This window comes from Saccostrea cucullata, unplaced genomic scaffold (genome assembly GCF_032062105.1).
Source record: "Saccostrea cucullata isolate Sc308-1 unplaced genomic scaffold, CSIRO_AGI_Scuc_v1 ctg356, whole genome shotgun sequence".
Classification (NCBI taxonomy): Eukaryota; Metazoa; Mollusca; class Bivalvia; order Ostreida; family Ostreidae; genus Saccostrea; species Saccostrea cuccullata.
Window position 1 is genome coordinate 25,399 of NW_026918279.1, and position 26,553 is coordinate 51,951.

General features: G+C 32.0%; 1 protein-coding gene across 4 annotated transcripts; it reads left to right on the forward strand.

Annotated features, from left to right (window-relative positions):
• Positions 1-1,846: 1,846 nt before the first annotated feature.
• On the forward strand, positions 1,847-19,588 carry LOC134261591 (uncharacterized). 4 transcript variants are annotated; one of them, XM_062744020.1, is made up of 11 exons: positions 1,847-2,020; positions 2,503-2,742; positions 6,926-7,825; positions 8,216-8,386; positions 8,737-9,198; positions 9,494-9,742; positions 11,520-12,050; positions 14,857-14,954; positions 16,638-17,813; positions 18,051-18,090; positions 18,253-19,588. In XM_062744020.1, the coding sequence occupies exons 3-11, from the start codon at positions 7,003-7,005 to the stop codon at positions 18,810-18,812; spliced, it is 4,110 nt and encodes a 1,369-aa protein (XP_062600004.1). In that variant the 5' UTR covers positions 1,847-2,020; positions 2,503-2,742; positions 6,926-7,002; the 3' UTR covers positions 18,813-19,588. The 4 variants fall into 4 exon arrangements, with proteins under 4 accessions (XP_062600004.1, XP_062600002.1, XP_062600014.1 ...); XM_062744018.1 differs by lacking the exon at positions 1,847-2,020 and having other exon boundaries at positions 2,461-2,742; XM_062744025.1 differs by lacking the exons at positions 1,847-2,020; positions 2,503-2,742 and adding an exon at positions 6,469-6,668.
• The last annotated feature ends 6,965 nt before the right edge of the window (positions 19,589-26,553 follow it).

The following is a 26,553-nucleotide window of genomic DNA, read 5'->3' on the forward strand; positions in this document are numbered from 1 at the left end:
AAAAATTGAGCCAAATTTAACGTAAAATTGACACTTTTTAGTAAAATCTGAAAATTAACATCATATACCCCCCACTTTTGATATTCTTTTCTAAATATTCAAGATAACTTTGATCTATTTGCTTTAATTCAGAAAAAGTTAAAGACTTTAAAATAATTTTCTTGCTTTTTAAATTTCCAATGCCAGAAAAATCACATTTTATTAGTGCAGAAAGGTCAAATAATTGATTATGCGAAGTAATTTGAAACTTTTTCTCTATTTAACAAAAAGTTAAATAACACGCGCATTGAAATTAATGCCCTGTTCACACGGAGAGTTTAATTCGAATTAAACGTAAGTTTACTGCGAATTAGCTTCGCTTAGCGTTCACACGGAGAATTTAATGCGAATTAGTTTACTTCGCATTAGTTTACTGCGCATTAAATTACTTCGCATTAGCTCCGTGTGAACGCTAAGCGAAGCTAATTCGAATTAAATTTTGGGGCATGCGTAATGGCAAAATTAAGTCAAATGCGTCATGTCGGTGGTCAGCTTTAAGTATTTGTGCTATTTTTGAGTGAAAAACTAAGAAAAAATGTGTTAATCACTAAAATATGTCTCCAGACACTGTGACATTATGTCAAATGTATCTGCTTCTGCATAAGGTGACGTGATTTGCAAATGACGTCATAATAGCCTTCCTCACGCCTGACTGTCGAAGTAAAATTTTAATTCGCATTAGTTTACTTCGCATTAGCTGTCGTGTGAACGCAATTTAATTCGCATTATTTTGATTCGCATTAGTTTACTTCGCATTAATTTACTGCGAATTAAACTCTCCGTGTGAACAGGGCATAAATATGGCGATTTTCCAGCGAGATTGACCACTGGTGCTGATTTAAGATAAGATCGCCCGTGGGTATCCGACGATGAAATGCCTCAAACTTTGAATGATCTATTAATAGAATATTTTAACCAAAATAGAATTCCTCCAGTTCAGATGGTGTCTTGTCACACCAAAAAAAAAATAAAGTATGGAGAATTTGATATTGCAAAAGGGTTGTCACAGATAGTAAATAATAAATTGTATCTTTTATTTTTTTGTCGCTTATTATACTGTTATGAAAGACAAACTAGCATTTTTATGGGGAAAAACAATATCTCTCACTCGCCTTGAATTTCAATTATTAGTTTCCATAAACCTTAAAAATTCTTCTCACACTGATGTTTCCTGGTGTGTACTAGTGCTAGTACTGATAACAAAAATTATTATGAATGGATCAAAGTTTGATTTCTGTTCTTTTTTAGAAGACATTGACTGAATTTATTTGTTATGGCATAAGGAGGCTTCTTAGAATATTTCTTCTACTTTTAAATAAAGAATATATTTAATGAAACATAAGGGGATAATGAACAGTATACAAGATCAAAAGTTCATAAAACAATATAATATAGGAGCAGAACAACTACGGACCTCCAACATAGAATCCGTCGTCGATTCAGTGTATAAATAATGAACTAACAATAAGTATGAAAAACGTCAGTCAGCATTTAACTCAATGAAAAATTGTATTTGCTAACAAGGACATTGTATCTATCATAGATCTTACGAAATAATGACTATAAACGAGACTCCTGATATTCATGTTTCATCAACTTGGTTTTTTTTTTCAATAATTTACCTCGTATTAAAAAGTATAGAGCATGCTCTTGCGTATCGAATCAACTGAGATATATAAACCCCGTATGCAGGTAATGAAGGAAAAAGTAATCGAGTGTTTTATATGTTACCACCACATCTACAAAATATTTTGCAAAAAAGGCAAATTTTCTAGTTGAGCTTAACTTTAACAGTAAATGTAATCTTAACTTATGTTGAGTATATTTTGTAGCATTTAGTGCAATGACACCTACTTATGTCACGTGACACAGATGGAAAAGGGGAAGTGGTATATGAAGTAAAACACTTGTCAGCAAAAATTTTGTTATTAAGTTTTGTGAGATGTTGGTTTCATTTTTTGTAAGGAATATGTAATGTGGTGTATGTATTTTTGTGCATTTATTCTATAAAGTACATGTTCATTTTTATGCTTCGTCAATGTTATGTTATTTCTATGTACGGTTAATATGAAATCTCTTCTATTGATACGTTTTTATAAAACAAATTGAATTTGCTTTTGCAACTGATAAAATCAAATTTTCTATCAGAGTGAATTCGATTTTATATTTACTTTTTCATGCAGCTGATAAGGTATTTAACTTTTACGTAAAATTTAATAGAAGTTAAAGCTTTCTACCGCCGATTTTATATCGTTGGATGCGGAGTACATGTACTTGGTAACTTCTGACATTTAATAAATATTTTCATTATTTGATTTTAGATATACTTTTACTTTTTTAGTGAGGACCACTGAATAGTTTTGTTTCTGTTCTTGCAATTCTTTGTATACTTTTAAATGAGACAATATCATATGCATATCGTTTTGTGTGTGACTAAGTTTTCTTTATATCTATTACTTTCAGGAGAATTGAATAAAATGATACAGGTATGGGCATGTCAGGTGAAATATTTTCGTCTTTATTTTTGCATTGGAAATGCAAAATATATAAACTGTATACAAAATCTATCGAGCATTTCTCATAAACTGCAAATATTTCATTTTGTCCTTATATTACTCTCTCCTTTAAGCAACCAAAACATTCTCCTACAATGTAGCCCCCACTGTTTCACAGCCTTTATGGAGAATACAAACCGGAAATGAGGTAAATATCCCATGCAATCTTAATTCGTTTAAATGAAATAAAAAAAATACATGCATGTTTTTGACATTTTTTGAGCATCTCTTAAGGATGGAAGATACAAACAAACTTTTGTGAAAGTTTTTGAAAATAACGACTTTAGTCATGCTTATATAAGTAAATTGAATAAGTTTAAACAAATAGATCATTTTTTATTCAAATATCATCAATAAGGGGATTTTAAGTAACAAACATTTCAATAGAGATATAAATATGGTTGGAGAAAAGTAGAATTTTGAACAACATCGTAATTTCACAATTTTTTAATACCCCGGTAATCAAGAGATTTTTCATTCTCATTATTTTGAATAGGTAAAAAATATATCCAGGCATCCGTTTTTTTTTTTTTTTTTTGGTTTCACCTGTCCTTTAGGGGGGGGGGGGGGCATAACGTATACATAGTGTCTCTTTACTTTTATTTTAATTTTAGAATGGCATTCATATCGTGTCCCTGTTTTCGTTATAAGGTTTTACAAAAGCTCTTTAAACTAACACTTACAATGTATGTACAACTGATTTTAAGGGTGAATACTTTGTCCAAAGTTAATTGTTAAACACATCCAGACTCTCGTTGACTAGGAAGCCTTAATTATACACCGGAAATCGCATTTTAGACTTTGAAAGATTGAAAAAATGATTAGCTTTAGATCGTCAAGCAGATCAGATGAATCTAAAAAACAGTTGATTCTTCCTTAAAATAAGGAAAATAATAAAAAACATATTAATTGTCAATCCCCTTTTTGTTATATAGAGTAATAAATGTAACATGTTTTGGAAAATCTTTTATTCAAAGGAGTTACAGACGAAATAAATTCTTGGAAACAATTCACGAACAATCATACAAAAAATATACAATACAAATAAAAAAATTAAAATGGAAATGAAAAATATGAAAAAATTAGAAAAAATAACATCAATTTATTGTGATTAAAGATGTATTCATAATCAGGATGGCGATTACTTATAGTACATTATTTATATAGGATAATTGTAATTATTGTTAATTACTACATATTGAGGACGATACTATATTTAGACTTGTCAGGTGAGGTGACACGTGATTTGAGGACATTTACTTAAAGTATTGAGGTTACCTGTAAATTTCACTAGTGTTAGTTAAAATTATAGTTTATAGTGTAGCAGGGTTCTCCATCATTTGAGATTTTACTGTGTTGCAGAGTTTAAGCGAAGCACTAATATTTCGCGGTATTTTCGCGAACAAATTCGCAACTGAATTACAATTCATGATAATTACAAAAGATTACAAGCACACACTTATTTAAAAATCGCTAATTCTTTACACAAATGGTATGGTCGTACATACTGATAAAGGGGAATAAACGTTCTGAAAATCAGAGGAAATTCTGACCGATAGTCGAACTACTTAACATTTTTGAAAGTAGATTTGCCGTGTTTATTTATCAGGTTTCTTGATCGAGTTACCGCATTACAAAAAGGGACTTCAGAACAGTAAAAATATTTTAAAGAGGTGACTTCCTTAAACATGCTGAAATATCAAAATTTTCGGCAATTTATTTACATCAATTAAATGACTTCGATACGATGTTATGTTTGACTTACATAATTCTAGAGCCGTGGCTCTATAGGAAAGACATATTTAAATATTTTTCATAAATAATACAATGTATTTTATTGCAAGCCAACTACCAATTAATCGGTACATTGAATTGTGAAAACAATTTATTTGTCTTTGTTCCGTCATGCGTAAAGTCCGGCGAGAGTGTAGGAGATAATTGATTGATTACTCAAGGTGAAGCCCTAGTAAGTGTTATAACTTTTTTGAATTGAAAGACGGTAGAATTGTTTGATTAAAGTTTTAGTTAGAGATAATTTGTGTGTTTAGATTTTCTAATTATCCCAACTCTTACTGTGTCGGCAAAATTTTTACTGTGTCGCATGCATGAAATTTGAATCGTTACTGTGTCGGAGAAAATTTTACTGTGTCGGGAGCAACACAGTAAAACAGCTAATGGAGAACCCTGGTGTATAAATGTTTTCAACATGCATTGTAGCTTCTGAAAATTGCTGTCATCCTATCAGGAATGTGTAATTTCTTTGTCAAAATCATATTTGTATGACAAATGCTGTATTTTTTGCTTGTCAACGGAAATATTTGTATAATTAAATACCGTATAAGTGGAAATTTTAGCGAAACGTAAATTTAGCGATTTCTCCTTAAAAAATGGTAATTTATTTTTAGCGAGAGGTAATTTTAGCGATTTTAAAATGCTTACTAAAGAAGCTATTACAAATAAAGTGAAATTAATTTTTAGCGATATTTAATTTTAGCGATCTCAGGACCCTCGCTAATAATGCCAAAATTAAGTCCTCGCTAAAAATTCTACTTATACGGTAATTTTCAAGATTTCATCAGGATAACAGCACCTTTTCAGATACCCTAATAATTTAAGATTTAGTTTGTAAAAGCTTACTATGATCCACTGAATATATGTTCTCCTACTAGATCGATTTATTAAGATACTCTTATTACCCTCCGTTGTACCTGCATACAAACATACGGTAGTATCAATAAAATAGGAAATGTACGGAAAATATATAAATTTTGTTTTATTTTAAAATATTGAAGAAGACATTAAATTGAAGCTGATGACCCATGGAATATCTGTTAAAAATGGTGTAATAATTATAGAATACATTTATCGGTGAGAAAATATTACTTGATCTGCCTTTCACTGCATACAAAATGCATCACGTTTTAAGAAATGACGTCAAATCCTTGTGAAAATAATTTAGCACGATGCTTAAATACAGTTTAGATTAAAAACGAATCAAGAATGTTTGAAATAAGCATAACTATACAAATGTATAAATACATCCCATCAAAATTAATTAACTAGTCTGTTTCATATATTTAAAAAAAAAAGCAAAGTACATTAAAATACAGTAATAGGGTAGTACAGGTACAGAAAATTCCTTCAAAAGGTTGTTAAAAACATGCGCTAATTAACGAAATCATAAGGGGCTTGAGGAATGAAAATCACTTCGATTTAGGCGTAGATTCGCTATAAGTATGTTCGATAATTTTTTTTTTACTGAACTTGTATCTCGAAGAACTGACCTAAATCTGACCTCCATCTCAATCTGTATTCTCACCTCAAGTCCTACCCTTAAAAAGTAGAGGTGTTCTTTCAGAAATGCACTAAAAATGGGCTATATTTTGGAATTATTTCATAGCATCATGATGATGGAAATATTAGGATTATTCAGCCAAGGAAAAAAGACATACTCTACAAGGGATTCGTTGATATGAAAAGTGATTTAGATTAAACCATTATTCATCCTTCCTTAAAAATCTTGCAATGAGTTATTAAACCACAAAAAAACCAACCAGCCTTAAGTAGTTCACAGAATTTTATACTTCCTTATTGCTCTTAAACATTACTTCTTTCATTTTATATCAATGGTACATTTCACTGACATAGCTGTGACACTTCAGGGACAATTGGCATTTATTTCTATGTTAGAGGTGACTTTTTCTTAATTTTTTTTTCAAATAAAATATAAGTACATTCTAAAGTTTTATACACTTTTAGAAAGTTTCTGTCGGTCTAAAACAAGCTCTGTCTCTTACAAACAATTTCTAAAATAGAACTACTAATGACAAAAAAGTTGACGGTTCATGACTATCAAAATCCTCAGCTAAAGTAAACATAACGCAAAATACACAGTAGATACCATGAAATTGTCTGTAAATGCAATCTATGTTGTCTTCTTTGAAACAAATTTTCGATAAATATGTTTGTACATTGTATTTTTACCAATTTTTCACATGAATAATGATTATTGACTCACGGCGAGTTTTCAAAGTTTGACCAGACATAGCAGGATGGATATTGTTTTGGGAACTTGTAATTTTCCTCTAGAATCTACATAAAAATGCACAAAGCCTTATAAAACGTCTTTGACATTTAATGTCATGTTTCATAACACCGATTATAATTCGGAGTTATTTTTATCATATATCTTGAAGAAGACATTGTGTAGTAAATATATGCCAAAAAGAGATGCATATATCTAGTCTGCGATGACCCTTAAGTGCTTAAAACATTGACATTGAAACTATGTGCAAAATGCTGTAATTTTCATCAGGGTTTCTCTGTTTAAGGAAAGTGAGGAGCAGAGCATGTGATTCTTTCATGATGATATACCAAACGAAAAAGAGAAAATGAAACACTGTTCAATATGCTGTCTAAATTAGCGTTACAGAAATCTGTAACAGTGACAGGGGCTAAGTATAGTTGCCACATATCCTACCTAACGTCTGACAGGGTTTGGATCAGTGATGGATATAACAATCTTATATTGACAAACACAGAGGGTGAGAAACTCCATCAACTCACAGATGTAATTAGTGGTGATGGCGTACATACTGTGAATAAAGATGGGGAATTAATTTATATAGATAAAAATTATAACATTATTAAACTGTCTTTAGACAAAACGAAGAGTTCAATAATCAATTATACAGAAGCATGGAGACCACGATGTGTTTACAGCTCCCCCTCAACTGGAGACCTGTTGGTCGTGATGTTCAATACAGAAACGGATGAAAACAAGGTAGCCCGGTATAATTCCGCTGGAGAAAATACCCAAACCATTCAACATGACAGCAAAGGTCAAGAACTGTATAAATTTCCTAAATACATTACCGAGAATCGCAATGGAGATGTTATTGTGTCGGACCTCGTTCATGATGTAGTGGTGACAGATAGAGGGGGAAATCACCGATTCTCCTACACTGGACCCCCTTCAGGTAATAGACTGGATCCCCGGGGAATCTGTACAGATGCCATGTTGAACATCTTGGTGTGTAGTCATAATACACACACAGTGCAGATAATTGACAAGGATGGTAACTTCCTGTCACTTGTAGAGACATCAAACCACGGCATGGAAAGGCCTTTTGGCCTGAGTTATAATGACAAAACACATCTTCTCTGGGTTGGTTCTCGGTACAAGAACAAAGTGAACATATACAGATGTCTCTATGGGGACTCACAGATCGGTATGTGTTATTGAAATATGCGTTAAAATGCATATTTCAAGAGTATCATGTATTTTCAATCCAAACTTTTTATTTTCCTGTTTAAACCAGTCCCAAGATTAAATAACCAAAAGTTGAAAAAAAAAAAAAGAAAAAGAAAAAAATATTCTAATGTGCAATGTGTTTTTTGTATATTTTGGAGTTATCCTTACTAGATTGCTCAATTTCTATCAATTATTAAATTCATGATTTGCCATTAAATAAAGATATCTTTTCGTTGAAAAAAAATTCCTTTACCTCTACTTTGAGAAACGTTATTGAAAACGTCATCTTAACAATACCTTGTGTATTAAACAAACGATTCCATTATGTATGTAATTCATGATCTCTGTCTGTTTTCTTTATAATCAGGTCTTCCTCTTGAGAATCTGAAGTGCACGAGACATCCTAGCGATACATTAGGCAAGTACTGCACACAATGCGAGGTTGACTTGTGTGGGAAATGCATTGCAACGTCTGATGAGCATAAGAAGCACGACGTTAAGGAGGTGGAGAAATTATTTCGTGATATTCAAAAGAAAGGTATGTGACTTTTCAGAACCCGAACAGCTTCTTTGTCAAATTGAAAAGAAAGAGCCACTTCTTTGGAGAAAAAATGAATGATGTTTCTTCTAACATTTCTTTTGCATAACATAGGGAAAAAATTAAATAAACACCACATCTAAATGATTGAAGAAGAAAAAAATGGCTTTAAGATTCTAAAATATGTGCCAAGTATCAATCATAACAAAATTTATTCTACATTTAATTCTGTTTGGCCTGAATTGGGACATTTTTGCTTCAGTAATATTTGTCCTTAAATGCAACAAACTCAAAGAACAATTGAAAATAGGCAAGACATTTATTAACGATTATGATTTTTTACGTTATAGATGGGACTGGAGTTTTGATATGCCTTCTTCTTTGTGAGTCATACAAAATAAACCTGAAAGAAGACAATTGGATAAAGAAGTCTGAAGCTGTTGCAAACGATTTCAAGTTCAAGAAGTTAAAAAAGCAATTCAGTATAAGCACTCTAAAAAAGTACAAGCCAATACTTAGAGTACTCAAGCAAGATAGTTCTGAGGTCGAATTTTCGAGTGAATTTTTCAAAAACAATACTTTTTTACGATTCGCAAAAGATCCAAATTTTCTTGATGTGTTTCTGACTTGGGCTGAAAAAGAAAACATAGCTGAATATTGTAGATCATGGGCGTATCCAAAGAAAAAAGGAGAAGTGTTTTGCTGGTTATTGCCTAGACAAACTGAACAGTTGATAACGAAACTTGAAAAGGATATTTTCGAACATCCTACGTGGAAGGACGCGTCAATACATCAGGCTGCATTTAAAAATCGTATGTTTATACTAAGTACATTCTTTTATGTTATTTCATGCAATTTATGCGAGAATCCAACTGTCTAACTACATGCTCTACCTCCAACACCAATACAAATATTTGTACATGGAAATGATTGATAGTAAATAAGTTTGAGCGATATTTTTTTTCTTAATTACTAAATCTTAAATACAAATCAAACAAGGATATATGAACATCGACAAAATTTATTTTTAAAAAATTCTTAAAGCAAATTTATTAAATTTTTTGAAGGAGTTCCGAGTTTTACGTAAGGAGCACTTTTACATTTCAGTGGGCATACCCGTTCAAATTATAATGAGGGGAGATGAGTCAGTGAAGAATTTCATGGGGAATCTGAAAAAAGGGGAGACAGTGATGTATAATGCCTCTGGGATGATAATAGGGTGCGCTGGAAGTGGAAAATCTACTTTGCTTGGGAGGTTAAAAGGCATCGATGTGGAAGAAATTAAAATCACCACAAGATCAACCCGAGGAATTGATGTCCATACTGACGTTTTTGATGTGTCTGGGGACACCATAGGTATTGTTTATTAGATTTTGTTTACTTTAAATATCTTATGTATGCTAATCAAATGGTAAAGAAAGACGTGTAAAACAATTTTAGATATTCAACTTAAACAAGAAGCCAAGGGTGCACATCACATTGCTCACCCGAGTCTGTGGTTAGGAAAAAACAAAAATCAGTTTAGTGTAAAAAAAACCTTAAATGCATGAGTGGTCCCAACTTACCCCTTAAAGGCAGAAGGGGTACGGGGGATGGTGCATGGTTTGAACAAAAATGAATCTACACTATAAGCGGATGTTTCCAAATAAATATAACAAACAATGACTTTGTGGTTCTTGAGAAGATTATTTCATATATACATAGGTTTCATATGTTAAAGTTTGATCAGCCATTGTGGCCCTACCATATCCCCAGGGGTCATGATTTGTACAAACTTGAATCTACACCACCTGCAAATGCTTATAATGACTTCACTGTTCTTGACAAGAAGAATTTCAAAATCTAACCTATATATTCCTATGTTAAATTATGATCGTCCATTGTGGCCCCACCCTACCCCGGAAGTAATGTATTAAACAAAAAAAAATTGAATCTACACCACCTGAGGATACTTCCATATAAATATTATTAATTATGGCTTTGCTGTTCTTGAGAAGAAGATTTTTAAAGATTTTCTCTATACACTGATATGTAAAACTTTGATTAAATATTGAGGCCCAACCCTAACCTTAGCCAATCCCAATGAAATGAATAAAATTGAATCTGCACTTCCTGAGGATGCTTCCATATGAGTTTCATCTTTCCTGGCCCAGTGGTTCTTAGGAAGAAGATTTTTAAAAGATGCCATTAATTTTTTGCTAATTCATAATTATCTCCCCTTAAAACAGGCCGTGGCCCTTCATTTGAACAAACTTAAATCTCCTTTACCCAAGGATACTTTGAGACAAGTTTGGTTGAAATTGGCTTAGTGGTTCTTGAAAAGAAGATGAAATTGTGAAAAGTTTACAACAACAACGACTACAACGACAACGACAGAAAACAGAGAAATTTCGATCAGAAAAGCTCACTTGAGCCTCCGGCTCAGGTGAGCTACAAATAGTTTGCTGTAAAATGATTTATTCAATAGTTGCTTATGAAAATAATTACAGTGTAAGGCATCCACAAGTGCATTCTACATAAAACATAAGCATGATCTCTCCGTCTTTTCGTCTGTCCATCCGTCCGTTTAAATCAAATTGTCCAAAATATTTCAATAACATTCTTTGAGCTAAGAAGTTTTTTTTTTTCAAATGTACATTAGCTGATAATTTTGGATCTTGTTTTCTGAACATTGATTTTCAATTGATCCATCGAAGCAATCCTTTAAAGAGGCTGGGTGGACGTGGCCATTTTTATACTATTTTGATTTCCTTTAGAAGAAGAGCTCCATATAAAGATATAATAAAAAGATCAAATTTTAAAATTGAAATGTATGAAATTTTTCTTTGCCAAATGATATTTGAAAGCTTAAGGATACCATATCCCAAAATTTAAGTTATATCTGGTGATTAATAAAAAAAAATACCACCTAGCCTCCTTAAAATGTAAAAATAGAAATTATTTATCAAGATTATCTATATTTGTGTCATAACAATATTCCATCAAGATATATTTCATGCTATCTTTTGACATACGTTCCTTCGACATGTATTAAATACCGGTAACATTAAATGAACTTATGATTTTTGGACTAAGGTTTTTCCATGTATTTTCTTAAGAAATCGGTGATGTATAAATAGTACATTTGTTACAGAAAATTCATCAAATCAAAAACAACGCTTTAAGGTTAGAATGGAAGAACAAAATCAAACTGACGATGTTACAGAACATCCTTCAGAATTTTCTGATGAGAAAGTATCGAATATTGATGAACCTGAGATAAACGGTGGAAAAAATCAAGCTGCAAGCGAAGAGGTTGATGTTGAAGAGTCGACAACGCCAAACACTATAAACACAGAAACAGAGCCATATGAACCAGAAGAAGTTGCTAAACCCAATGAAAAGGAAGAAGAAGAATTAGGTGAAAACGATACCAATGTCTCTGAGAATGCAGAAAATTTGGGAATTTTACGAGTTTCAAAAAACGTTTCAGAGGAACCAGAAAAACGGATCACAATGGTGGACTTCGCTGGACAATGTGCGTATTACGCTTCACACCAAATATTTCTGAGTCCTAGGGCCTTCTTCATTTTGGTGCTCAATATGCAGAAAACACTGGACGATAAAGTTGGAGAAGAAGTTTGTAGTCAAAAAGACTCGATTTTCAACGGCTGGACTTACAGAGGTTTGTTTCTGTTCCATAAAATTGAAAATAATTTAAAAATATATAAAATATGTAAAAATAGAAGTTCAATTATATACACTATTATGAATGATAGAGAACAGAAATTGGTATAAGACAAGTATAAGAAGAAAAGTTATAATTAGTATTGAATGATTGTATATTGTTTAAAGTCCCTCTCGAGAATTTTTCACTCATATGGAGACGCCACCGTATGCCGGTGAAGGGCTTCAAATTTTGACCTTTACTCGGCACTCAGGGCCATTAAGCATCAATCTTTATCGTGCCAACGCCTGCCGCTGACACGGGGTCTCGGTTTTTAAGGTCTCATCCGAAGGACCTGCAACTTTCACTTCAACGTGCCGAGCGCATGGCGAAGGAACAGTTGCTACCCATTTTATCGACTTGGTCAGTCGCGGCAGAGATACGATTTCACGACCTCCCGATCACGGAGCGAGCGCTCTACCGACTGAGCTACCGTGAACGGTAAGTTATAATTAGTAAATATTCAGTAACAGAACCTTAGTTGACAATTGTCATAGAGGTCAAAACTGACATTACTTTATTACAATTTGGAGTTCAATCATCAAAACTATGTCAGAAAAATCTTTGTCACCGGATTTCAAACTTTTTAGAAGATTACTAGATAAGCACTCATTTATCAATAAATTAAAAGAATATGGCTAGTTTTATCTTTTTTTTTGCATATTCTGCATTAGGTGCAATTTAAAATTATAAAGATACACTGTGAATAATGACTTCCCTCCTTTTAAAGGGATCACGGACGGAAAGAGAGCTTAAACATCTTATCAAACAATAGTAACAACTGTTTTTGAAATATATAGGAAAATAAACTTACAGCAAATATTAGTAAATAACGAATTATTTTTCAAAGTTTTTTTTTAAATTAATCATCCAACTTAGATTTGTTAAAATTTACTAAAATTCATCGTCAGATTATTTTCAGTTCTTAAAATAAAGAAAAACATGCCTAAATGATTAAAAAAAATCTTCACAATAATGTTTACGTACTTTTCCCCGCTTATGAATGAAAACATGTTTTTGAATATTTTCTTTTGTCTTTTTTTTAACTTACACAATATTTCATGAATACAGAAATCATTTTTTGCGTTACTTCAGATTCACATTGTGAATGCTTATTAAAATGTACAATTTGTATTTTTCGATAACAAATTAAATCTTATCTTATCGAAATATAAATAATAACCCAATAAGAATTCGTGTCAATAACTAACAATAAATAAATAAAATAACACACATCAGTTCAAAATAGATAATACAGAAATTACACACGATCTTCTATACCAGATTTATGACTAAGATGACATATCATCAAAATATAATTCGTTTGTTTAGACGCCAACAGAAGGAGTTTGAGTAACTTTTCATTTTTTTATCAAGGCTAAATTAAAAAATTTGTCTAGTCGTCTTTTTGTTGTCGTTGTTGTGCGTTAACTTTTCACATTTCATCTTCTTATCAAGAAAGATACAAACTTGGCACAAAATCCTTGGGTAATGATTTTCACGCCCTTTTCCAAGGGGAGATAATCATGAATTTGTTAAAAATTAATGGCATTTTTAAAAAATCTTCTTCTTGGGCCAGGAAAGATGAAATATATAGTGTAGAAATAAATCTTACAAGGGTGGTAAATATTAGTAAGTTTTATAAGGAATATATTTTTCAAAATCTTTTTTTTAACCTCATGTGGAATCATCCCAGGTAGTGTAGATTAAAGTTTATTCAAATCATGACCCCCGGGGCAAGTGTTGGGCCAAAATGGCCGACCCAAGTTTTACAAAGGAATATATAAGAAAAATCTTTAAAAATCTTCTTCTCCAGAACCACTCGGCCAGGAAAGATGAAACTCATGTGGAATCATCCTCAGGTAGTGTAAATTCAAGTTTGTTCAAATCATAACCCCACAATAATGTAAATGTACATTTCAAGTTTTACATAGGAATTTATAGGAAAAATCTTTAAAAATCTTTTTCCAGAACCACTTACAGGAAAGATTTCATGTGGAATCATCCTCAGGTAGTGTAGATTCAAGTTTTTTTGTGGGAAAGGGTGGGGCCAAAATACTTCATAGTTTTACATAGGAATATATAAAAATCTTTAAAAATCTTCTTCTCCAGAACCACTTGGCCAGGAAAGCTGAAACTCATCTTGAATCATCCTCAAGTAGTGTTGATTCAAGTTTGTTCAAATCATAACCCCCGGGGCAAGGGTGGGGCCAAATTAATTACATAGGAATATATAAGAAAAATCTTTAAAAATCTTCTTTCAAACCACTGGGCAAGGAAAGATGAAACTCATGTGGAATCACAGTAGTGTAGATTCAACATCACGGGCTAGGATCAAGTTTTACCTAGGAATATATAGGGAAACTTTTTATAATCTTCTTTTCAAGTACTTCAAAGCTATGATTAGTGATATTTATATGGAATCATCCTCAGGTTAAGTGTAGATTCAAGTTTGTTTAACTGATGAACGAAATTTGTGGCCCCTGGGCCTCTTGTTAAAGATACTCGGTAGTTGCATCACCTTAGCAGTTTTTTTGGTTTGTGAAGTCAATCGTGGATTCGTATACTTATCTGTAACTTCATTTTCTTAAAAATGATCTAAACAGATTACTTTGCCAAAAATATTAAAAGAGTAATTGGCTGATTAAATTAATTTTATATTTTAAAAAAATAAAAATCTTTCTTATTTCTACTTGCAAGGTAATGCACTGATTTAATTATCTGTTAAATTTAAAGTTATCTATATGTTTTGTATTTTAAACAGATTATCTTATATTTTGGGCGAAGTCTATTCACCAATACAGCAGTGAAAAGGCCCCAGCTTTATTGGTCGGCACACATGCTGAAGGGAAAACGCAACGGGTATGTTAGCTGTGCGAAAAGCAACCACTGACTCATCTAAAATATCTATAAATAATAAAAATTATATATACTGTTTGAAAGGTACTTGGACACAAATTTAGATATTTTCTATATACACATGTAATATCACGAACTATATATTTTAATAGCATTTCACACAAAAATTAAGTGGCAATCTTGTTATATAATAATAAGAAATATCAAAACTTTAATCCAGAAAAATAATTTTGTTCAGAGTAGAAATGTTAGAAAGCAGAACTTCTTCACAAGTATCGTCATTTCGAGCTAAGTGTTGTGTACAGAGTTTAGCAAATCGATCACACTCGTGTTACAGTGTACATGTATGTACACTGTTTTTGTAAACAGGGCACGAGCTCTGTTATTACTGATGTTTACGATTCACCGGGTGCATTTAATTGCCAAAGTCTGTTCACCACAGCTGCACGGGCTGACAATGTATTGTGTGTTTGTTTTGCTTTTGAACATGTCTACTCTGAATTTTCTGGATTATAGTATCAATATTTTTTATTCATACACAACAAAGATTGACACTTTTCCTAATTATTAAGAATAAAATTAAAATTTGTGAAAGTGCAAAAATCTGTCGATCAAACTCGCCAAAAAATTGAAGTTTTAATAACTTTTAAATGAAATAAGATTTTTAATTAATTTTTATGTGAAATACTATTAAAATATATAATTCGTGATATTATACTGAAAATATTAACTTCAAATCTGTGTCCTAGTACCTTTAACAGAAATTCTCTTCAAATGATCCCCATTTCACTTTTTTTACTTGATTGATTGATTGTATACTGTTTAACTTTCCTCTCGAGAATTTTTTCACTCATATGGAGACGTCACCGGATGCCGGTGAAGGGCTTCAAATTTAGACCTTTGCTCGGCACTCAGGGCCATTAAGCAGTGAGGGTTCTTTATCGTGTCAACGCCTACCGTGACATGGGACCTACGTTTTTAAGGTCTAATCCGAAAGGAACATGTTTACAGTATGACGCGGCGCTGCGAACGAGATTCAAACCCGGGCCTCCCGATCATAAAGCGAACGCTTTTCCACTAGGCTACCGTGATTTTTTTATTTTACATTATATACGCCATAGATGAAGTGTGAAGTTGATGAACAGTGGTCACTCTGTAAGTCCATTTAAACAGTACAGAGTAAGAGCCGAACATGTATGGGGATTCTGAAAACAGAAGTGGTCTCAGGCAGGTTATCTCTCATTATTTCCCTATCATGACAAGGAGCACACGGTTGGTATGACCGATCGGCTGGGGATGCTTACTCCTAGATGGCACTTGATTCTACATCTGATGTTTTGTAGGTCCGTGTTTGCTCTTATCCTGTTTTAATACTCCTGTTATGTTTTACTGTTTGTTATCTCCATATATTATCAGTATCAGTGAGTTTCCCCATGAACAATTAAGCCACTCTTTGTGTGTTGTGTGTGAGGGTGTGTTTGTGTGTAAGGGTGCATGTGTCTTTTTTGTTACGATTGGGGATTCATTTCTTGCAAAAGTATCCAAGTGCAGGCATGGGAAAAAAACCAATGCATGTAGTAATGCTATCGCGTTGTATAAATTTTTATCTTGTTTCTGGTTTAGTTATTTAAATTAGACTTAACAAGAATGTTTAATATTTATATTGACTCTCAATTTCTTCCCCAGGAGAAGGTACAGTTTTTCCGCGATATATGGGAGACCTTGGAAACAACTGACAAGTCTTTACAAAGCCATTTCAATACAAAAAAGATGTTTGCAATAGGATTCGATAACAGGGAATGCATTGAAAACATCAAACGATCGATCGTTGATATTGTTGAAGACCTTGATCACTGGGGAGAAAAGCTTCCTCACTCATGGGCTATGTTCGAAAACTTCTTTCAGGAAAAGAAAAAGCTAAGAATTATCGGTAGAAGGATACTTTTGGATTTTAATGAAGCATTACCGAAGGAGGTAAAATTGCAAACGCTCGGAGATATAAATACCATGCTTCAGTTTTTCCATGACATCAGAGAAATTCTCTTTTTCGACAAGGATATACTAAGAGATGTAATTATTCTCGATGTTCAGTGGTTTGCAGATGCTTTCAAAAATGTAATTACTGACGAAAACCACGCAGAGGAGGATCTGATCGAGTGTGCAGTAGAGTTTGCCAAATTCAATGAAACTGGAGAACTAAATGACACTTTGTTGTCCAAAATATGGAAAATGAGCAATAGGGAGTACATTGAATACCAAAATGATATTATGCTGTATATGGAGAAGCTAGCACTCTTGGCTAAAATAGATGAACATAATTGGTATGTTCCTTGTATGAATAAAAAACAATTTCCTGGAAATATTTTCTCTCAATTCCCTGCCTCATCCATCCTCTGTTATATGTTCGATGTCCTTCCTGCTGGCATCTTCCAACGCCTTGTAGTGAGTTGCATACAATTTCCTTGGAGCATTGTCAAAGAGCGAAAAGGAAGAAAGGAATATCCATGCATTTACCAGACAGCAGTCGTGTTTCTCTTTAAGGAACATAACATTCTGCTTGGAATGACGTCAACAGAAATTCAGTTACAGGTGTGTGTTATTGAGGGAGAAGTTGAAATACCGACATGTTTCGAGATAAGAGAAAAAATTGAGAATGAATTGAACATTCTTTCCAGTACTTTCCAAAAGAACTCAAAATACCATATTGGTTTCAAATGCAAACCTGAAGGCTTCTGCGATAATGAAAAAAGTACCATAATAAACGAATCAGATCTCAAAAATCCGACTCTCCAGTGTATATCATGTCCTGTGGAGAGAAAACATATCATCAACACAAAAGATATTACTAAATACTGGAAACAGGTACCTACGTATTCTGACTACTCTTTTTTTATCATATTTTTTGAAAACTATACATAGTATTTGTATAATTATAATTTCTCTTATTTCTCTGACTATAAAAAAATTTTAATGTAAATAATGCCTAAAATTTAAAAGTAAGTTTTTGTATTCTACGTGCAATGATTTAGAATACTTAATGAAGTACAGCAGTTCAAATTAAAGTTAAAAAATTATAATAAATTATACGTTTTTTAACAGGTAGAGGATGATTCTGAAGAAGGAAACCTTCACGTGCTATGTATGTTACATGTACCTCGTTCTACAATTTTAATTCTATCTCTGATGTTTACGTTTCCAGTAATGATATGATGTTTTTAAAATAATATAGCTTTAAATAAATAATATATTACTTCCTATATCAAAAAAGGTAAAATGTGATTGTGTTTTTATTTACATTTAGCGATTGAAATGATTTTAAATGCAGTGTCAAGAAAATTAAAAGTTACCTCCTTCATGCTTGCGTCACATTGTGATGTGCAAATGGAAGAAAGCTCCAAAATCTTTGAAGAAGAAAACAGATTCAGAATTCTCTATAAATGGAAATGCAAAACGCCAGTCAAGGATCGTTTTGAAGAGTTAAAGAGAATTTTGCGAAATCAAAACGATTTAAAAGAAGCAGCAGATAGCGTCGAAACTTTTCAAGTAACGGACTTTGAATGTTCCGATATAGTATTGCCTTCTGAGGTTGTGTCAACCAACGAATTCCATATCTTAGCAGAAAAAATTCCGAAAGATTACACTCATTTTGTGCGATTTTTAGGTCTGCCCCACATACATATCGAAGAACTGGAGGTTGATGGGTCTCCTGTGAAAGACAGGATATATAAATCTCTATTGAAATTGAAGGAACATCATTCAAAATTAAGTCGTCTGGATATATGTAGAGCTTTGAAGTTCATAGAGAGAAATGATGTTATAGATGACCTAAATAAGATATGGACACTTGGGAAAAAAAATTGATCACGAAATACGACGCAGTGAATTACAAGAATATATGCATAATAATGAAAATAAACATTTGTTGTTCAAGGTCGCTTTATTTTCTTTAATTCGTAAAAAGATACCTTTTTCCGTCGAAGGCTAAAATTTCCTTACACGGCACTTCGTGCCTTTAAGCACTTTTAGGATCTTTTTTGGAGCAAGCACATACATCTATTTGAGTATACGATCTCATCCGAGATGAGATCAACCAGACTTTGTGTCCACAGTGAATTCTACGAAAATCCAGAAGGCTCATTCAAGATTCGAGTTCATATCTAAGCCATTCAAAATACGAGATTCACAATTTTCGACTACTTAATATGCAATGTTATAAAAAAAAAAACCTGATGGAATATGTGATATATATTTCAAAAAATGTATTGTTGCTTTTCACGGACACACGAAGCGTGAATAATATATTTCTCTGTATTATATTCCCCTCAGTTGCCACATATAATGCATTAAAGACTATTCTGTGTTTGTTCGTACCACGTTTCGTTTAATTATCGTATATATTGCATATTTGATGAAAATGTACTGTCTATTCAATGAAAATGTTATATTATACATTTTTCTCAATATTTTTTTACCACAACCTGTTATATGTACATGATAATTTTTTCTATTGCGTTTTTTCCATGCCGTATACTTTGTTTATAAGTTCAAGAATTTTACAAGAAAATAAACATGGCTATATCAACCCGTGCTTTAAAAATCACGCAATAGATAAAAAATTAAATGATACAATGTTCTTCGTTTCTGGTATTTCTTTCAAGTGTCTTAAACCTGGTAGTTTCCGCTTTCTGTTTCGTTTTTCTTCCGCAACACTCACCACAATACACATCCAATCAACACATTAATTACAATAAATGACATATGTCATGAACAGGAAACCTTTATACATTTGTACATGTATTTGATAACGAATATCTTAAGCAATGCAGCAATATCACGGACCCTCAATAACCCTTTTTATAGATTGTGAAAATTGTGTAATGAAAAGTAGTATATGTTTGCCTTCAAGGACATGTCTTTGACCAAAGAAGAACTGTTAAAACGACTAATTATTTTTACACAATTTTCAGAATTTGTAAAAAAAAAAAAAAGGTTTTTGAGGGTCCGTTATATTGCTATATTGCTTAAAATATTCATTTCAATATTTTTTTTTAATATTGATAAATTTAGATCATCGCTTGAGGATATACGATCCTCAGCCAGGAAGGATAACTCCAAACTTTAATATTTAATTTAAAATACATCAAAATTAAGCTTGAAAATTCAATTTTTTATGCAACAATTTTCATTTTATTCATCTCTATAAGATTCAAGGTTTTTGGAAGTCTTAGAGAAGGTCTTATAAAAAGTTGACATTTTTACCCTATAAAAGGATAAAAAAAATAATATTACAGTTTTAGAGAAATAACATTTTCTTGAATCAAGCCTTAGATACCAATGCTTATAATCATGATATGAAAAAAGAAGTGATTTGTGGTGTCTTGCAATTATAGCAAATGCCTTTTACACCACGTATTATAGAATTCATGACGGAAATTGAAGACTAAAAATACCAAATAAGTATAAAAATCATGACAATTTCTAAATATGCCTGGATACCTATCATATTTTAGCCTAAAATATATTTGTTGATCAATTTGCAATTAGGAAATGCATTGCTGATACTCCAATTCTCTTTTTCTGCAAAAATATTGGAGATTTGACAAATTCCTATATAATATGATTAACTTTAATCTTTAACTTTAAGAAAATGTTGTGGATAAATTTACATAACTTTGTGGATTCAGAGATATTTTTATTAGTATTTTTGATTGCTAAACTGCTAATTTTATTAACCTGAGGATTGGACTACCTTCTACTGTCCCTGCTCAATATAAAGTATAAAAACATGCCTTGTAAATAACTGCTTCTTTATGTTTAATTTTCGCACTTTGAAGACTGTGGTCAAGTGAAAAATTCTATGTAACGCTTTTGACAAAACTTGGCATATATAGTAATTTATTCCTCTTGATTAAAAAATATACCTCTAACATGTACACTTCCCTTTTAATTACAAGGGTAAATTAGTCCAAAGAAAATATGGAGAATGGTAGTTTTGTCAAAATGAATGGTTAAACATGTACTTATTGTATATCAAAATATCAGTTATAAAAAATCCAAGTCAGAATAATTCGGTTTTTATTGGTTGAACGTAATATTTATGTAAAAGTCAAGGTCATTAAAGGTTTAAATGCCATATACTTTGAAATAAAGTGCTCTGATTAGAATGATTTCTTTTTCTTAGTTTATAAATAAAATCAAGGTTTGTAAAAAAAAAAACAACATACGAGGGTCATTCAAAAAATACATAGACAATACTTCTCATCATCATATGATTATTACAAGATTATAGATCAACACATTTTCGTAAACATAAACATTTATTTTGTCGAAGTGTGAAGTTTCATTCCATTTGATTAAATAGAACTCACGTTAGCCAAAATTAAAAGCAACATGTTTTGTTACCACGGAGCACGGTTAACCAATATCGTAACGTCAAAAACAACGCTGAGAAAGTTTGTCAAAAGTATACACATTTTTGTTATTTCAAACACGGTTTGTTGCGTCTTCTCCATTCAAAACACATATCCACAATACTTAACAGCTGGTTTGCTAACAATTGAACAAATATAGCTTGAATTAGAATGTTATTGTTTTAAAATTCTCTGATTTACCATGCAACTTTATTATTTCTTCAACATTGAAGCACACATCACGTTCAATGACGTTCCTAACTCTTTTGACAATATTTTTAACTTAAACCTGTTTCTTTGCAGACAATCCATCGTCCGATTCAAACTCGCTACCACTCAAAAATTTTATTTTCAACTTAATACAAATACACAGATTTTTTTCATACAGATCCTGATTTATAAGGATTTTTTAAGCTTGTAGAAAAAGTTTCCCGAATGTACAGTCTAATTTTATTGCTACTTGCTGCTCCGTGACGTCCTCCAACGTCATGGTTTTTTGCCTTTTTTAATCAAGTCCATATGTATTTAGAAGCTGATATCTTTTAAATGGAACGAGATATTACATAACCTGATTTCATTTTGATTAATACAGCAATACTTTATTTAAACATGTAAATTTTATTTCGTTTCAGCTCCATTTATTATAGGTATAGCTGTAAATACAATAAAGTGAAAATTAGAAAATTACTCAATTTTGACGGTGCTCCGTGACCCCATTTTTGCTGTTCTAAATCCTTGGTAATTTTAATAAATATGAGGATACATTCCAATTTTTTTACTCAAATTATTTGAATCTGTTGTTAAAATATTTGTACCAAATTTGGATATAATATGACGTTAAATAAAAAAGTTAGGACAAAAGTCTACGAACTTTTTGAATGACCCTCGTAATAATAATAAATGCAACGCGCATGAAACGGTTATCAATATTTTCTGATGTTTTTCTTATCGCTTATTATATAGACTTTGAAAATATTAAGGCAAAACCTCAAGAAGAATGTTTTTTAAAAAAATGACAGAAATGAGAAGAGATGGGGATTTCATATTAAGAATGTGTATAACCTGTCGCAAGAACTTTTAAGGTACATTGATACTCTGATAAGAGAGATAACTCGTAATGACACAATGTCTATTATTCTTTATGAAGAAGGATATGGAGTTAACGAACAGAATTCCATCTCAAAGTCAATAAAACAATACAAAATAAGAGCAGAGCAAACACGGACCTCCGAAACATCAGAGGTGGGATCAGGTATCATGGAGGAGTGAGCATTCCCTGCCGACCGGTCTGACCCGCCGTGTGCTCCTTGTCATAATCAGGAAATAACGGAAAAAATCCGCCGTCAATTCAATGTATAAATAATGGACTAAAATTGAAAAACGTCAGTCAGCATTTGACTCAATTATAAATTGTATTTGCTGACAAGGTCATTGTATCGACCATAGAACTTACGAAATGATGACTCTAAACGAGACTGCTCATATTCTTGTTTCATCAACTTGCTTGTCAATAATTTATCTCGTTTTAAAAATTACTTAAACGTAGAGCATGCTCTTGCGTATCGAATCAACTGAGATATATAAACTCCGTATGCAGTCGATGAAGGTATATTGCTGCATAAGTAAGGAAAGTTGACGATAGAAAAGTTAAAGTCATCTTGTTAATCATATAGCTTGGTTGTTAGATTATCACTAGTGTCTTTTTTAAGTAAAATATCCAAGTATGAAGCAGAAAACTTTGTGGTAGCTTTTATCTCAAGCTCACCAGGATACATCGTATCGACGTAGGAATGGAAAATATCATTATTAATGACAATACGTCGTCGATATATCTATAAATGTCGAGTTTAAGGCCACAGCAAGTGTTTTCTTCTTTTCACGCATAAGATTTTGCATAAATTCTGCTTCGTATGAATATAAAAATACGTCTGCTTATAACGGAGCGCAATTCGTACCCGTGCGAATTCCAATAGATTGTTGGAATACCTGGTCTCCAAAAACCAGGATATTGTCAATCAGAAACTCAAGCATCTTCTTGATGTCAACTTCAGAGTACTTATGTGTGCAATCAGAATCTGTTTTGTCAAGTTCAAGTGCCTTTTTTGTCAAATTTATCCCCGCAAGGCATGCAATTATTGTTTGTATTGTACTCAGCATTTACATTTCCTTTGGAAAATCATAAAAGTTAAAGAAAAATTTGATATGAGTGAGCAGAGGGTTAATGAACGTTAAGTACTAGTACACTATGATTTTTGAGCTCATGATTTTGAATTTAAAATATTTAACCTCTTCAAGACTTTAACCCCTGTCAAAACTTTTGTTGAAAAAGAGATAGGGATTCCACATTTCACAAGTATATTACCAGTAACAAAACCTTTCTAAATACACTAGAAGTTTTGACCGCTTGACGTTGAACCTTAATTTGACCAACTTGTATAATTTAAAAAAAAATAATTATAATTGTTGAATGAGAAGAGATATAGGGCTTTCATATTTGACATGTGCATTTCCCGTGACAAAATTATTTCGAGTCTGAACATGCTATAAGACTTGTGACCCTTCATCTTGATCATGTTTGACCTAATTTAAAATTTCAACTTTGCTGATAACTTTTAATGACATAAGGTGTTCATAAAACAATATACCTCAAATAAGGACATCTTACCCACAGAGACACTAATAGCGAGGGACCACAATTCTTCTGTACAGCAATTTATAAATAAAGACTTGGTCAAGGTCAAAGGGTCAAAGTTGTTGGTATCTAATGAAAGGTCCTCTCACAAGGATAACATACATAAAGTATTTCTTTCTTCTCATAAACGACAAGAAAATGCCCGTCCGCTTTTTCAACCTGTTTTCGAACTCCTAGACAGATATGCATCGACCAACGACACTGGAGTTCAGTTCAAATTTTTAAGAGATCAGAGAGTGTTGTCGTTTCTTTTTAAGCAATTCTATGAGTTCACTATTGTCCTCATTATTTCTTTTTATATGATTCTTATTGAGTTTCCCATTAAAGCGGCTGTTGAGTCCCTCTGCAGAAAATAGTTCCTTATTCATATCACCTCTTAGTTTGAGTTATGTGTTTACGCTAGTGTTCCGGGATTCGGAAACCATTACATGTATGTTGACTTGAAACTGCGATCGTCCACACTAAATTGAGTTTCTTCGGTGGCGTATTTACATAATTTTTTGTCAATATGGCATATCATGTCAATTCAAGATAACTGTCTCGTCAAGTGATGATAACTTTCTGGTTTGTCGAGAAACGCCGACTTTTTTATATCTTGTCCAGTCAATTTAAGCTATCATATTTTGTCGAATAGCTATCTTGACATGATTACTTTTTGTCGAGATGGCTATCGCAAAAATACGATAGCTTATCTCGACTATACAAGATAAAAGTCTGAAATGTTTCATCACTTGACGAGAAAAAAATATGTGGATGGCATAAATGTGCCACCATAAGTTTCTTCTCAGTCTTCTTGAAATGGTAGTAATACTTCTTTGACTCTAAACAAGACTTTGAAATGAAAAGTGGTCCCTGTACTGGCCTCTTTGTGGCAGTGGTCATATAAAATGGATAATTGCGTGACCCTCAATACGTGTTGTTGTTCTTCTTCAAGTGCTGGAAAAAGTGTTTACTTAGCTATTGATTCTAATTTCATGTAAATAACTCGTTAAATAGATTATTTTTGAATTTTATTGATAAAGGTTAGTTTTCATTTAAAATAATTACCTCAAGAAATTGACAGAAAAAAAATGTATGTATATATTTTTTTTTTGAAATACTGAAATTGTTCCATATTATTTTATCTAACTTTTGAAAATAATCTTGGTAAAAAATATTATTTATTATTGGGTTGTCTTTTCGCTTATACTTTCACACAAATTGCTTTTCTCTTTTTTTCTTTTATTTTATTAAACCTTCTTTGAAAATTTCAGTTTATCATAATGTCAAAAACATACCATTACGACGTCAATCTACCTATTAGTTGAAAAAAACGCATTAAAAATCAGTTATATAAAATCGTACTGAATAATTTTTTTAGTGTGAGATTCCCTAATTGTGTTAGATTTCATTAATTTAGTGAAAAAAATTGTAAAAATGTTTCATTCTACCATGAAATGCGAAGTATCGCGCAATGGAAATCCTAAGTCCACCCACTCATATTAAAAAAAATTAAAAACCAAACCATTCTTCCATGTCTCGTTGACAGGTTTGCAATGTCCAGACCACTAGTGACTGTGTAGCAGCCGCTGCCATTATTTATCGATATGTCAGATTTTCTATCTGTAATAAGCACAACAACAATTTATAATAAATGGTTTCATCTGTATGCGTGACAGTTTTCATTAACCTTTATTTGCCTACGTTTTATCTATGTGTAGTTTGCTTATTTTCTGTACATTATATGTTTTTATATAAATTATTTTTCGAGTACAATTTTGATATATTTGACGTTTCAAATTATTTTCTTTCCTTCCACTTGTTTAAGCTATTGTTTAATGGAACAGAAAAAAACTTTCAGTCAGAAAATGTTTGCTTTTAGCACATGTATACATTAAATATTCCATGGGATAGAGATACAATGTAGATCACGAAAGTCATTAAAGCTAATCTTAAGAGCCGCGTATAATTAATCTGCTTAATTATATATCAAGCTTACCCTATTTATTGCACGTTTGAATCAATCAAGTTATCTGTGTTAATAATTGTTAACACGAAAGGTCAATTTGTCAATTTATTTTAGAAACATAGGTAATCAGAGATTACAGAGCTCACCTCAACGAATGTTGTCTTTAAATAAGGCAAAGTCACACAATTAACCAACAAAAAATATACATTCCAAAAATGAAAATATCTAAGCAATTTTGATCTGATACTTTGAAGTAGACCAACATAAAAAATTTAAAGTAGTTCTTCTTCATGAAAATGTAATTCAGCATCTAAAGCAAATTTGAGTTTTCATCTCTTGATGCAACATTTGTGCAAGTTTGGTTTAAACAATGTTATAAAAGCCTTAAAGTTTTTTGGTAATAGACCTGCAACCATAACTTTAACCTGGTCTATTATCTGAAAAATATATATGTCGAATTCAGCATCCGAAGCAAGTCCATTAGTGTGCATCCTAAGATGTATCGTCCATGCAAGTTTGCACATTATAAGGCTCATAGTTAATTGGAAATGA